Source organism: Lithobates pipiens, unplaced genomic scaffold (assembly GCF_037356315.1).
Source record: "Lithobates pipiens isolate NorthernLeopardFrog02 unplaced genomic scaffold, aLitPip1_a1.2 Scaffold_16, whole genome shotgun sequence".
NCBI classification, from domain to species: Eukaryota; Metazoa; Chordata; class Amphibia; order Anura; family Ranidae; genus Lithobates; species Lithobates pipiens.
The window spans coordinates 424,201,067-424,216,952 of NW_027507748.1; the positions used below are offsets into that span (position 1 = coordinate 424,201,067).

Here is a 15,886-nt window from a genome sequence, read left to right on the forward strand (position 1 = left end):
TTATAGTTAATCCAATCCTGTCAGGTTGTGGGGGCGGAGTCACAACCCAGTGTGTGCTGCCATGAAGATGCGTCAGGAAAGGAAAATTACGGAAAGGTGAGTATACAATTTTCCATTTTCTGTGCTAATAGTCAAACAAATGACATAGAGGTTGAAACTGCCCTGGGGAAAAAAATCAAAGCAACAACTTTTTAAAAAAAATTCAGTTTGGCTGGGAGCAGTTGTTTTAGTAATGCTTAAAGTGAAACATTACAAATGCAAAAGTATCATATTAAATAACATGCCTGAGAGGTGCCCTGACCATGACGGTGAAGTGAAGCATCTGTGATAGCTATACAACTTACTACAGAAAAACTGACACTTTCAAAGAAAAAAGTGGGTTAAGCGCTGGTTCACACCAGTGTGATGCAGGAACCATCGTGATTCCAGTGCTGGTTCCCGCCACACATAGACCGCGCTCTGCCTATGCTAACCACTGCGGGTGTCAATAGAAAGTTAATGACACCTCAGATCAATTTGCATATCACAGTGCGAACTATGAATTCTGACATGATTCTAATGGAATGGGTGTGAAAGAAGGGTCCTGCACCATTTTGGTCCAAATGCGATGCAAATTTAGGCATACAATCTGTATGGCTGAATTTGCATTGCACAGAGATCACATGTGATTTACACAGCAGTGAGGTGCAAATCACATGCGATGACAGCTCCCAGCTGTTTTGTTCTGTTTGTAAACGAACATCCAGGGATTTGTAAACAAACATTCTAGATGAGGGTCTGGTATAGATGTTAATGGGGAACCCCACAAAAAAAGAAAATGTCAGGGGCCCAATTTATACCAGACCCTTCAGGTTTGTTTTGCCATTTAAGGGGGCAAATGTATGAGATCCCCCCCTTTAATCCATACTAGACCCTTAGCCCTTAGTACACACGGTCATACATTCTGACCACAAACTCCGTTGGACTTTTTCAGACAGATTTCGTCCGAAACTGGTGTTGCATACACGCGGTACACAAAGTTGTTGGAAAATTTTATATCCAGCATCCAAACTTTGTTGGTTGGACATTTCGACGGAAAAAGTCAGATGGAGCCCACACACGGTCGGATTATCCGACAACACGGTCCGATCAGACATTTTCCATCGGAATGTCTGACCATGTGTACAAGGGCAAAGCCAAACATGCAGCCTGGCAGGTTAGGAAATTAAGGGGGTTGAGCATGTACCACTTGCCCTTAATGTGGGGGGGGGGGTACCTTGCCAGGGGGCAGAGCCTTGCAAAACACCTTGTCACCATAGTGATGTGTGTGAATAAGCAAGGGGTACATGTATGCAAGCTCACCCCCCACCTCCTTCCTGCCATTCTGCATCCTCAGCTGAGGGTCTGGTAAAGATTTTTGATCTTTCTATGAATGCGTGTATTTCTTTTTTTTTTTTTTTCTTTTTTTTTTTATTGTTTATTAAGCAAGTGCGTTAGGAATATTAACTGTTGCTAAAACATCCAAACACATTAAAATGCACATAACTTGTTTTGATGAGTTACTTTTGCATTCTACAGGCCACCTAATGCACTAAGATATATATAAAATAAGTGCATCAAAGTGCAAGTTTGTAAATGGGCCCTAGGATGTATTTCTTTGCAATCCCATAGCGGTTTCCTTCTGAGGCACACTACAGACCAGATGTTGCAAACCTCTGCGAATACAGATGGGGATCATTTTACAGATGTCTCAGTCTTATTTTTCACCTATGCATACATGTATAGAATGCTTTATATAGGCAGAGCTCGGGTAGAAATTACAATTACTGCACTATAATTGCACCTTGGAGGAATACAGAAATTCAGAGGCCATATGGACTGCTATTGTGGTTGTTCCACCACTGGTAAAACCATTGCTTCCAATTGTTTATTGATTGATTCCCTTAATTTACTGGTTATGCCAACTCTACATTACTCTGCTGAAAATTCAGCATTCTTTTTTTATAAAGAGTATTATTTCAGAATGCTAATATTTCTTATTAGGACAGTCAAACAATATACCTGAATATATCATATAGGTTAACTCCTTCATGCCTAAGCCTTTTTCTGACACTTGTTGCTCACAAGTTAAAATCAGTACTTCTTTGTTGCTTGAAAATTACTTAGAATCCACAAACATTATATATATATATATATATATATATATATATATATATATATATATATATATATATATATATATATATATATATATATGTATTTATTTAGCAGAGACCCTAGGTTAGCTGTTTAGAGTTACAGAGGAGGTCTTGCACTAGAATTATTGCTCTTGCACTAACAATTGCGGCGATACCTCACATGTGTAGTTTAAACACTGTTTACATTTGCAGGCGCAACTTACGTATGCGGCCGCTTCTGCGCACGAGCATGGAGGGATGGGGCAATTAAAAATAATTTTTTTCTTATTTAATTTTTTATTTTTATTTTTTTATTTTTTTTACACTGTCCCTTAATTTATTTATTTTTTGATCACTTTTATTGCTGTCACAAGTATTGTAAACATCCCTTGTGACAGTAATAGGCAGTGATAGGTACTCTTTATGGAGGGATATGGGGTATATAAGGGTGCACTTAAAAGAATTTAAAACACCACGTTTGGCTGTTTTGCTTTCATTTTTAAAATCTGGCGCCTTTAAGTCTTTAGTATACCGGAGGTGATGTCATGACATCGCTTCCAGTTTAGTAGATCACACCCGATCAAAGACGATTCCAGCTTTGTTCGAGTCTCCAGCTAGCTGGCGGACACTTCGGCTGGTTGCTCGGGATGGGAGAGCCCGGGGCGAGCTGCGAAAGGCAGTGGGAGGGGGACATCCCATCCCACTGTTTGTAAGAACAGCCGAGCGGCTAATTAGCCACATCAGTTGTTATTACAAGAAAGCTGCCCATGGGCTCTAAAAGACGGTACCAGGGTGATGTGTGCAGCTGCAGGCATCACCCTGCTACAACCATCTGAAGCCAAAGGCCTCGTACACATGTTTGATTGTCGTACGACCGAGTGTCAGATTTTTGTCAAAAGCGCGTGTGCAGAATTTTGTCTAGCATACTAACTATCCGCAAATTGTCATTTTACAAAACCGAATGTAGTGACGTACTATAAGAGTATAATGAGGAAGTTAATTTCTCATGCGCCACCCTTTGGGAACCTTCTGCTAATTTCACGTTAAAAGTTTGGTGAGCGTTGATTCGCGATTTTCAGATCGTACAAAACAAATACCTTTTAAAATACATTTGGCATAACTACATCAGTTTCACCAGAAAAGCAGCTTCATTATTATACCATTAAAGAGGAAGTAAACCCTGATGAGTTTACTTCCTCTTTCATTCCCTGCAAAGGTAAAACATAATGGACTACTATGCATCGCATAGTAGCCCATTATGTGTCACTTACCTGACACAGGAGCCAGGGAAGTCACCTCTGTCCCCTGTAGTCCAGCGCATCCATCTTCTCGGTGGGTCTCGCTGCTCCGCCGCTGTCATTTGGCGAAGCCGCAATGACGTCACTCCCACGCATGCGTACGGGAGCCACCACTCGCGGCATATCGCCGTTGACCGTGGCGTGCTCAGTGCGCCTGCGCATGCGCCGTAGACATTGGTGCCTGTCTTTCGGCAAATATCTCCTAAACCGTGTAGGTTTAGGAGATATTTCTTGGACCTACAGGTAAGCCTTAACCTAGGCTTACCTGTAGGTCAAAGTTGGTTGTAAGGGTTTACAACCACTTTAACCACTTAACAACCGCCCATTGCCGATTAACGGCTTCAGGGCGGTTGTTTAACTCTGAGAGGCCGTTAATTAACGGCCTCCCAGAATTCTGCTCTCGCGCGCCCCCTGGGGCGCGCACACGAGAGTATCCATGACTGCTGGGTCCAGTGGACCCGGCGCATCACGCATCACGATCAAATGACGGAGTGATCACTTGTAAACAAGCCGGCGTCATGTTATGACGCCGGTTCCTCCCTCCCCCTCTCTGTACCGATCGGTACAGCGGAGGGGGAAGAGAACGGTGTCAGCAGCGATGTGGGTTGCATCTGCAGTGCCCACATCGCTGCTCACCGAAAATTAACCCCTCGATTCCCTGCATTACTCTGCAATACCCTGCCATTACTCTGCATTACTCTGCAATGCCCTGCAACGCTCTGCAATGCCCTGCAACGCCCTGCAACACCCTGCAACACCCTGCAACGCCCTGCAACACCCTGCAACACTCCGCAATACCCTGCAACACTCCGCAACACCCTGCAACACCCTGCAACACTCTGCAACACTCTGCAACACTCTGCAACACCCTGCAACACCCTGCAACACCCTGCAACACTCTGCAATACCCTGCAACACTCTGCAACACCCGCCAATACCCTGCAACACTCTGCAATGCTCTGCAACACCCGCCAATACCCTGAAACACTCTGCAATGCTCTGCAACACCCGCCAATACCCTGCAACACTCTGCAATGCTCTGCAACACCCGCCAATACCCTGCAATGCTCTGCAACGCAGTACTCTGCAACGCCATACTCTGAGATACCCAGCCATACTCTGAGATACCCAGCCATAGTCGGTGATACCCTGCAATACCCAGCCATAGACACCCCCCCCCCTCCCGCCGCCCTCCGCCCTCCGGTGCTTCTACCGAATCGCTAATACGATCAAAGCCAGAATCTTTTTTTTTTTCAGGCTTCCCAGCCTAGAGGTGAGATGCGGGGTCTTATTGACCCCACATCTCACTGTAAAGAGGACCTGTCATGCCATATTCCTATTACAAGGGATGTTTACATTCCTTGTAATAGGAATAAAAGTGATCCAAAAAATTATTTTTGGGGAAAAAAATGTCAAACTAAAATAAATAAAGTAAAATGAACAATAAAAAAAAATGTTTTTTTTAAAGCGCCCCTGTCCCCATGTGCTCGCATGCAGAAGCGAACGCATACGTAAGTCCCGCCCACATATGAAAACGGTGTTCAAACCACACATGTGAGGTATTGCTGCGAACGTTAGAGCGAGAGCAATAATTCTAGCCCTAGACCTCCTCTGTAACTCAAAACATATAACCAGTAAAAAAAAATTAAATCGTCGCCTATGGGGATTTTTAAGTAGCGACGTTTGGCGCCATTCCACGAGCGTGTGCAATTTTGAAGAGTGACATATTAGGTATCTATTTACTCAGCGTAACTTCATCTTTCACATTATGCAAAAATTGGGCTAACTTTACTGTGTTTTTTTTTTTTAAGCACAAAACTGTTTTTTTTCCAAAAAAAAGCATTCGAAAAATTACTGCGCAAATACCGTGCGAGATAAAAAGTTGCAAAGACCACCATTGTATTCTCCAGGGTGTTTGCTAAAAAAACATATATAATGTTTTGGAGTTCTATGTAATTTTCTAGCAAATAAATGATGATTTTTACATGTAGGAGAGAAATGTCAGAATTGTCCTGGGTGCTCCAGAACACCTGATGGCGCTCCATGCATGTTGGGCCTCTGTATGTGGCCACACTGTGTAAAAGTCTCACACATGTGGTATCGCCATACTCGGGAGTAATAGCAGAATGTGTTTTGGGGTGTAATTTGTGGTATGCATATGCTGTGTGTGAGAAATAACCTGATAATATGACAATTTTGTGAAAAAAAAAAAAAGTAAAAAGAATCTTGATTTTGCAAAGAATTGTGGGAAAAAATGACAACTTCAAAAAACTCATCATGCCTCTTACTAAATACCTTGGAATGTCTTCTTTCCAAAAAGGGGTCATTTGGTGGGTATTTGTACTTTTCTGGCATGTTAGGGTCTCAAGAATTGAAATAGGCCGTCAGTCCTTCAGGTGTGATCAATTTTCAGATATTGGCACCATAGCTTGTGGACTCTATAACTTTCACAAAGACCAAATAATATCCACCAATTTGTACTTATTTTTACCAAAGATATGTAGTGGTATAAATTTTGGTCAAAATTTATGAAGAAAAAATTACTAATCTGCTAAATTTTCTAACAGAAACAAAGAAAAATTAATTTTTTTACAGAATTTTCGGTATTTTTTCTTTTATAGCACAAAAAATAAAAAACCCAGCGGTGATTAAATACCACCAAAAGAAAGCTCTATTTGTGTGAAAAAAAGGACAAAAATTTCATATAGGTCCAGTGTTGCATGACTGAGTAATTGTCATTCAAAATGCGAGAGCACCGAAAGCTGAAAATTGGTCTGGTTATTAAGGGTGTTTAAGTGCCCAGTGGTCAAGTGGTTAAAGAAGATGAGAATGTGCGCTGCATTTTCGACATTTCATCAATTGCCGCGTCACGAATGTTAATTCCAGATTACAACCGGTAGTTTACAAGACCAAATTCTTCCCAGTGGTTCCTTGGTTCCGATCATGCGTGTTTGTATTTTTGACTCTTGTGTGATGGATTTCTGCACTGACCATCCGAAAATCAGACATTGAGTTCACATCCGCCAAACATTTTATAGCCTGCACATCCAGGTTTTGTCTGACAAAAAAGTCAAATCAGCTGTCAAAAGCATTATACTAATGATCCAAAAATCCGCAGACAGCTCATGACAGCTTACAAATCCCTTCTCCCTCCCTTCTGATTTTTGTATTGTGTGTGTGAGGTCTAAAACCCCATACACTATCAGATTTTCTGCAGATTTTTGATTTACCAAAACCATATAATATGACGTCAAACCTTAGGAGTTTCAATGTGTATGCAATCAGGCAGGCCCTTGCACTACATGGTTTTGGTAAATCGGAAGCCAAAAATCAGCAGAAAATCTGATAGTGTGTATGGGGCTTAAGGCTGCATTGTTTTGCGTTACATCACTCTCAAGGGGTTGCATATATGGTAGGGCTAGAGCACATAAAAAAAAAAAAATTAATTCTTGCAGACTATTTGTTGAACAGCTTATCTAAAGATAATACAGGCCTAATAGAGGTAGAAGTAAGATAGTGACAGAAAACCATAACACATGACTCATGTCTGTTTCTAATGCATCTGAATACAGCATATGCACCTATGAGAAAATCACTTTCTTTCAAATGTAACATCTTTTTTTCCCATTAGATTTTTTTTTACTTTATATTAATGCAAAGGTAATGCCCACCTGAGCATGCTTCAATACACGTGTTTTGCTTGGGGACTGACCTGTTAAAGATTATTGATTAGTTGCTGTCATTCCATGTAGACCACACAAGCTAATCAGTACAAGGCCACCAGCTGTGAAAGGTTTTAGCCTTTTAACTGCACCTCTATGCATGTGGAGTTGGAATGCCTGACTACTTATTTGAAGTGGAAAAATATAATTTGTTCAAAGTCATAACATATTTCATAGCCACACCAACACTTACCATTAAACTGACAGGTTTTGTAACGGCTTGAAATGGGTTTTTGAAAATAATTAGAAAAGACGTTTAGAGATAATACAAAAAAAGCAAAAATCGATGCAAAAGCAAATACTAAAATATATATTTGTGGCAATATCCTCATATGTCAGGCTAGCATGACCTTTACTTGAAATAATAATTTTTTTTTAGGAAAAGTTCACTGTTCTTCCAGTTGACAAACCTAAAGATGTGTTTGTAAACTTTAAGCTTTTTTTTGACATACAGTATGTCTAATGTAATGTTAAACCTTCACTTTTCTAAGCTCCTTTAGCAGCATATTTAATCACTTAATATGCACATAATCACTGAATATGCACCTCCTTTATCTTTTAGCCCTCGTTCACACTGAACATGGCTTTGAAATCGTGTGACTTCATCTGAACTTGTATGATTTCAACGCCGAATTTCAGTCCGACTTCAAGAGCGACTTGAAAGACATCTGTGTGGGTTGGTACACAGATGTCTATTGAAGTCACCAAAAGTAGTACAGGAACTACTTTTGGAAATCGGTCTGACATCGCACCGATAGGGATGGTTCCATTTCCGGCAATAGGCTGTGATTTGACATGCGATTTGATCTGTCAAATCGCATGTCAAATCGCGCCAATGTGAATGAGGGCTCTATCCTTGCCTATGTTGCTGTTTAAGCCAGTGCCTTGATTTAGGTTTCCTGTTTCAAGGTGGCTTCTTTGTCTTGCAGCCTCATATGGAGCCACTCTTGCATGCAGGGACTAGAGCTCCATCTCCCTACACTGTGTGCATCAATAGAAAAACACAACACCTGTAGCCTAGGATAGCAAGGCAGTCCCCTGCTCCTCCCTCCACCTCACCCTCCCTTCTCCAAACGAACGGACTGGCTGGAAACTGCACTATCCACTGTAAACACTTTCCTGTGCAGACCAGACATTTAGGGAAGCAGCACTCAGAGAGTAGGAACAAGCAGCATTAAGAGCTGTAAACAACAAGTGCTGGGGTAAGAATTTTAACAAATATTTTATGGGGAGTGTTTATTTTAGGGTTCTCAGTGTGTTAAGCTAAAAAACACTAAAAATTAATAACAACTTGCAGCCTTACCTGTGCCCACCATTGCAGGCTCACTATGCCCACCATTGAAGCCTCACTGTGCCCACCATTGCAGCCTCACTGTGCCCATTATTGCAGCCTCACCTGGGCAGAGGAAGAGAGAGGGCGACTGGATCATGAGTGGAGGAAGAGGAGAGTAGCTGGATCACAGAGCAGGATAGCATGCTGGAACAGCCTAAATTACAATTGCCTCCGATCGCCGTCATACATAGCCCCACCTCCTCCTGACCCGGAGCCTGTGATAGACACAAGTTTGTTATGTGTTCTGTCTATCTCAGGCTCCGGGTCAGGAGGAAGCGGAGCTTTATATGATGGCGAGCGGAACAGAGGCAATTGTAATGTAAGCTGTAATAGCAGGCCATCTTGCTGTGTGATACCACAGCTCTTCTCTTCCCCCATGCTCTCTTAGAAATAAAAAAATGGCAGCATTTTTTCAGCTTTCACATTGCAGTGCCCAGCCATTAGCTCTAAAGCGCTGCTCATTTTTGTGGCGCTTCTGCTGCGCTTCGGGCCGCTAAAGGAGGTTAAAAGTGCCCCGTTAGCAGCCGAAGTAGGGGTTAAAAGCCCCCATGTTGCACGTCTGAAGGGCAGGGCATTTTGGGTGCAAAGATGCTGCTTGCGGGACTTTTCCTAATGCCCCGCAAGCGCACCGCTCCAGTGTGCAAAGTCACACTGAAATGAATGGGAGATGGTTTTCAGGCGTTACTTAGAGGCTATTTCTAACGCTAAAATGCCTGAAAATCACCTCTGTGAAGCCAGCCAGGGAACTGGAAAAAAGGAAAAATGCAAATAAAATGCCAACACTCCTAAACTCTACTAAAATGCTGCTACAAAAAAGCTATTACCTGCATTTTTTATCCAAGTTTTTTCCAATGTAGGCTAATGCCTCATATACACAGATGGATTTTCCGACGGAAAATGTTCGATGGGAGACTTTTGTTGGAAATTCATAACGTGTGTAGGCTCCATTGGACAGTTATTGCCGTTGCACAAAATTTGAGATCTGGTTCTCAAATTTTCCAACAACAAAATCTGAGCAAATTCTGATTATGTGTACAAAGTTCCGACACACAAAGTGCTATGCATGCTCGGAATCAAGCAGAAGAGCAGCACTGGCTATTGAACTTCATTTTTCTGGGCTTGTCGTATGTATTGAATGTCACTGCGTTCTTGAAGTTCAGAATTTCCGACCAACTTTGTGTGACCGTGTGTATGCAAGACAAGTTTGAGCCAACATCCATCGGGAAAAAAACATGGATTTTGTTGTCAGAATGTCCGATTATGTGTACGCGGCATAACAGTGCAATGAATTTCATTCACAAGAGTTGTTATTTATCAGCTACATAGGGCCTAATAACTGTTTAGCAGTCTGTTTAGTTAACATTAAAGTGTTACTAAACCCATAACAGTAATATCAGTCTGTATATGCAGTAAAGCATGCTTGTTATACTAACTGTGTAACCTAAGGGGTTAATCCTCTGCATTGTGTAAAAAGGTTGTTTGATCCTGTTTTCCCCTTTTTCCACAGTCCCAAGTTCATTTCCTGATAGAACAGAGCCTTGAGGGCACTTTGCACAAGCTCAGTTTGATGTATATTGCTAGAGCATTTTTTTTTCTTGGGAGGATGCAGGCGATCAGCACAGGGCCAATCAGCACTGTCCAGAGGGTCAGGGGTCCTGCAGCCTCATAGGACAGTCAGAGTAGAATGGAAACTCCTCCTACAAGCTTTAACCACACACTGATAGAAGTCACAAGACTGCTATATACTGCTTATGAGAAAGGGTATTTAGCAGTTTATATTTACTTAAATAATTGCATTTCCATTTTCTGTGTACTGTGAGAGACCAGATATTGTGAAAGCGGGGTCCTGGGTTTAGTAACACTGTAACCTCCCTGGCTGTTTTCCCGAGTGTGGCTCGGGGTTAAATTAAAGTACCATTAGTGGTAACCCCTGAGCCACACTCGGGATTGCATTGCAGGATCCTGGTGCAGCGTACTTACCTTGTCCCCAGGATCTTGCGATGTCCCCCCACTGTGTCTGCGGGCTGTGTCCTCCACCCCGATGTCCTGTGTCCCGGGCTACATTCACTGCGACGTTGCAACTCACGGGGGCAGAGCCTGGCGGCAAATTCAGGAATTTGAAAATACATAACACATGCAGTACACTGTAATCTTACAGATTACATTACTGTATGAAATAATTTCACATCCCTTTTGTCCCTAGTGCTTTGTCCAATGCCCTGCATGCAGTTTTATATTATAAATACTGTTCTTTCTGCCTGGAAACTTGAGGATGTGCATAGCAACCAAAAAGTGTCCCTTTATGTCAAAAGTGGTTTTATAAATCTTTATTTAACAAAACATTTTCTTACAGTTTTTCTCATCCAACATTTACCATTCCATTTTTCGTATACTAATATTATTGTGTTACAACCTATTCTCATTACATTTCAATACCCTGTATTGTCTCAATTCCTTTTATTATTATTTTATTAATTTGTAACCCTTCTGATTATCTTTCCCTATCACATTCATTCAGCCTATCCCATTACAAACATCAATAAAAACAGCCACACAACACACTCCCCCCAAAAAAAAGAGAAAGAAAGAAACAGGCCCCCACCCCCTGAGTCCTCTATATCTCTCTCCATCCATGTTAGATTATCATCCTAAGTTGCTAATAGCAACGGTGATGTTACTTTGTATTGTATGTCAAAAGTGGTTTTAGACCAGATAGAAAACAGCGATAGTAAATTAGAACACTTGCAGAATTGAGTGATAGTAAATCATGGGAAAATTCATTTTATTATTATTATATTATATTTTTTTTATAATTATTATTTTGTGTTTCAAACTTTCTCATACCCAGGATATCTATTAGACTCTTGTTTGGACAGATTAAGTGTGTTATTGCTGAGAATTACAGGCCTACAATGTAAAACGCCAAATTTCCATGCACAACATTGTACCGCTTTGAGGTTAAGGGGGAGACAGAATATACTAACGTAGCAAAGTTTATCAGGTGAAAATTTTATTTTCTTTAGACATCAGCTATGGAGCTGTAACTAAGGCTCTGAGTACAAACAACTCCCCAATCATTGAGTATACTCTTACAGGTATACAATATATACACAGATGTACATTCATATAGTTGCATATACATTTGTGTAAAGCAGCTGATTTAATTGCAAAAATATATCCTTGTGTGGTAAGGCACACCTAAGTGATGTGCAGATCTAGTAGTGGTAAAATTGAATGGATAATTGTAAGTACACATTAGCTCTTTTAATTTATACAGGGCTGCCAAATAATAAAACATACCCACTTCTTTTTTTTTACTTATTGCTACAATTTTTCTGACACCCACCCCCTCCCCACCACAGGGTCAGATCTATAATTCTTAAATCAGCAAAAAGCATGAGTTTTTCTGACTGCAAAACTGTAGGTTGGACTAAGCAGTGGGCATGTTGAGCCTCTGCAGAGGACCACTACTTTCACATAGAATCAAGACTTCTTCTTTACAACATGCTGACAGAGGACAGGCTTCTCCAGGTGTGGCTGCTTTTTGAAGGGTTACTAAACCCTTGTTTTTTGTTTGTTTTTTAAATAACCAACTTGTCATACTTACCTCCTCTGTGCAGTTGGTTTTGCACAGAGTGGCCCCGATCCTCCTCTACTGGGGTCCCTCAGCTGCACTTGTAGCTCCTCCTCTTCTCAAATGCCCAGTCGGAGAAGTGCTCTCCTTCAGGACACCTGTGCGGGTGTGCTCCCGAGTCCTGTGGCATCTATTGACACAGACAGCAGGACTCGGCCCCGTCCCCCTGGCGCCAATCATTGGATTTGATTGACAGCAGTGGGAGCCAATGGCTGCGCTGCTATAAAGCTATCCAATCAGGACACAAGACACCAGCCAGAGCTGGTGTGCTCGTTCAAATCGTGGGATTTTAGTGGCTCAGGTAAGTAAAACGGGGCTCTGTGGGGCTGCTGAATGACAGGAGGTTTTTCACCATAATGCATAGAATGCATTAAGGTGAAAAGCCTCAAGGGTTTACAACCCCTTTAAGATAACAAACCAAAAGACTTTGCACAAACTTTGTTTTGATGCACCTGGAACGTATTTGGCTGATTTTAAAGTAATTCTAAAGGCAGGAGTTTTTTTTTTTTTTTTTAACCTCAATACATTCTAGGCATCAAGGTAAAACAGCCTTTTGCATGCAGTTCCCACCCTCCTCCCAGCCCCCCTTTTACTTACCTGAGCTGGATCTCAATCCAGCGATGTGCATGAGAGCAGCTCCTGCTGTTGTCAATCTCAGCCAGTGACAAGGGAGATAGAGCAGATGCATAGACACAGACAGGAAGACTCGGGAGCGAGCCTGAATGTCTCCATAGCAAGCAACTTGTGATGGGGGCACTCAGCAGGGGTAGGAGCCTGGAGTGCTGATGGGGGACCCAAGAAACAGACGGTTGTTATTTTAATGGAAAAAAAATTACATTTACAATCACTTTCAGTCCACATTCACATTGATGTGGAATTTTATAGATAGGCAACTCCTATCCTCATATTGATTAGTGGTTCCAAATTAATAATAACTACTGCAGTAGGAAGCAGACACAAAAACTACACTCCGCATCTTTCCAAATAACTGTTCTGTTTTATTATGATGCAATTGAAGGTTTTTATACACATGATTATGTAGGTATCACATTAATATTACAATTGTACTTTTATGGTAACAAGAGGTGTAAACTAGGCTGGGTAATTCTAATCAGGGCCCAAAAGAATGCAAACATGCAATGAAAACCGAACTTGCATGATTTCAAACCGGAATTTCAGTCTGACTTCGGGGGGGGGAGGGCGGGGGGGCGATTTGACAGATAGACATGCAGGTTCACGCACAGATGTCTATTAAAATCACCCCCAAAGTCACTAAAAGTAGCACAGGAACTACTTTTGGGAATCGGTGTGGTGTCGCACTGATTCGAACGGTGTCATTGTCGGTAATAGGATCCAAATTGGCCCAATGTGAACATGGGCTAAACTAAAAATTCAAATGGGATTTAAAAACTTTGGATACTGTTGCCAAATGTACAAAATGATGTGTGAAATATGAAATTATCATAAAAGTCAATGCACAGAGTTGCTTTACATATGCTGCCCCCCTTAGAATGTTACATCTGCCAAAACACAACAAATCATAGTAGCATTAGATTTTGTGGGTCATGCGTTCAAGTCTTTTACTTTGATTCAGCACGTATTATTTATCTTTGTTTGCCATTTTCTGCATGTTTATTTTTATGATAAATATTATATCTCAACAGCTTGAAGAGTGGACATTCCATGTGTCTGGAGTTGGCCTCATTCCTCAACCTATGGATCCAGCAAGCATAAGTGCTAGGGTTGGCAGTTTGGCCTCCATCATCATCTCTTTTAAGAATCCCACAAATGAACATGTTCTCGTTGATGTTATTCTTACCGGTAAAGTATTTTTTATTGCCATTTAACAATAACGGTATAATTATTTCAGAACGGCAATGGATTAATTTAATTAAATACAGCACACTGTTAAAGGTTAGATGTATAATAATGCAATAGGTAAAATGAGCATGCTTCACTGTTTAATAATGATGAATATCTCAATACATTTACTGTCTCCAAATCATAATGAAAATTAATAGCCGCAAAAGAATGTGGATAAAAGTTTTCATTGCAACAGTTTGAGTTGCTAGGGGTTAAAGGACATTATCATTTGGCAGCTAGAAGCAGCAGCTGCACATTTATTAGTTCCCATAATTGTATTTTCTTTTCACTTGACATAAAAGATGAAATAGTGTGTGTAATAAACTGATTTATAGACAGACTGTTTTCTTTGAATAAATGATAGTCATTTATATGTTACATGTTTCAAGTACAAAGAGTGGTCCCATTACATGTTTAACAACTAATAAAGTGTTATAAAAGAAAAATTCAGTCAGATTCTGAATAAACTATTCATTTTGATAAATACACAAATATAGTTTGTCAGCTCAACAGCTTGCTGGTTAAAAAATGACAATACCAGCTGCTGCAATGCAGTATAACTTGGTTATACTGTATATATTATATAATCATGTATATGAGGACACATGTTCATTTATGCTTACATATGAATCTGATAACATAAAAAGCTACATGGTGAAATGTAAGGCTGTATCGTGCTTTAAGGCTATAAAACACATGTAAGCGTACAGTTTGACCTTTCTAAGGAGGCGATAAGCAATGTGCACATGGTATGATCTTATAGTAACTAATAAAATCATCTTTTATTTTTCTGACTGCAGTTAATTGTTGGATAAGAGCAGTAATACAAGTCTAGGAGTGCAGTTTTCGTTTTTTACTTTGGAAGATGTCAATATCACTTTTAAAAAACAGAAGCATTTGTTTCTATAGTGAAGTTATCAGGAAAAAAATCTTAGTTGACTGGATGCTTTTCTGACCTACTACATACTTTTTATGCAGATCCAAATTGTCAGGGAGAATATTGAAGCTCTTAACTGGATACATGTTGTGGGTCAAAATACTGAGGCAAGAAGGTCAACATAACAGCCAGGCAACTAGCATTTTAAGAATGAAAGGTTAGCTTAGGCATTTGTTATGTGTATATGGACCAGCATGTTTTATATCCATTGCCAGAGGAGGATATATTTTGCACAGATATGTATTTTAATGAGTGGGATGTTATACACCGATCAGCCATAACCTTATGACCACTGACTGGTTAAGTGAATAACTTTGACTCATTGATCTCATTACAATGGTGTCTGAAAGTGACTGGATATATTAGGCACCAAGTAAACCTATTGTCACAAAAGTTGATGTGTTGAAAGCAGAAAAAATGGACATCATAATTTGTTGTATGGGGGTGCAGACCAGTGAGGGTGCCCATTCTGATCCGTGGCCATAGCCAAAAGTGCCTATAATGGGCACATGAGTATCCAAACTGGACCATTGAGCAATAGAAGAAGGTGGCCTGGTATGGTGAATCACATTTTCTTTTACATCATATGGATGTGCAGATGTGTGAGTTGCTTACTCTGGGAAGAGATGGTACCAGGATGCACTTAACAGGATGCACTATGGGAAGAAGGAAGTTGAGGTAGAGCTTCAATGCTTTGGGCAGTATTCTGCTGGGAAACTTTGGGTCCTGACATTTTTGTGTATGTTAATTGACACACACCAACTATCTAAACATTGTTGCTGACCAAGTACAGCCTCCATGGAAATGTTCTTTTTTTTGTATGGCAGTGGCCTCCTTTTATCAAGACAATGCATCCTGCCACTCTGCAATATCTCCAGATCTCAATCCATTAAGCATCTGTGTGATGTTCTTAAAAAACAAGTCCAATCCATGGAGACCCTAC

General features: G+C 40.8%; 1 protein-coding gene across 2 annotated transcripts in view; it reads left to right on the plus strand.

Annotated features, from left to right (window-relative positions):
* Positions 1-15,886, plus strand: part of CFAP47 (cilia and flagella associated protein 47) — a 681,345-nt gene that overhangs the window by 574,142 nt on the left and 91,317 nt on the right. For both annotated transcript variants that reach the window (XM_077482554.1, XM_077482555.1), the window contains exon 57: positions 13,808-13,964. In XM_077482554.1, the coding sequence (XP_077338680.1) occupies positions 13,808-13,964 (157 nt within the window). The remainder of the gene's footprint in view (positions 1-13,807; positions 13,965-15,886) is intronic.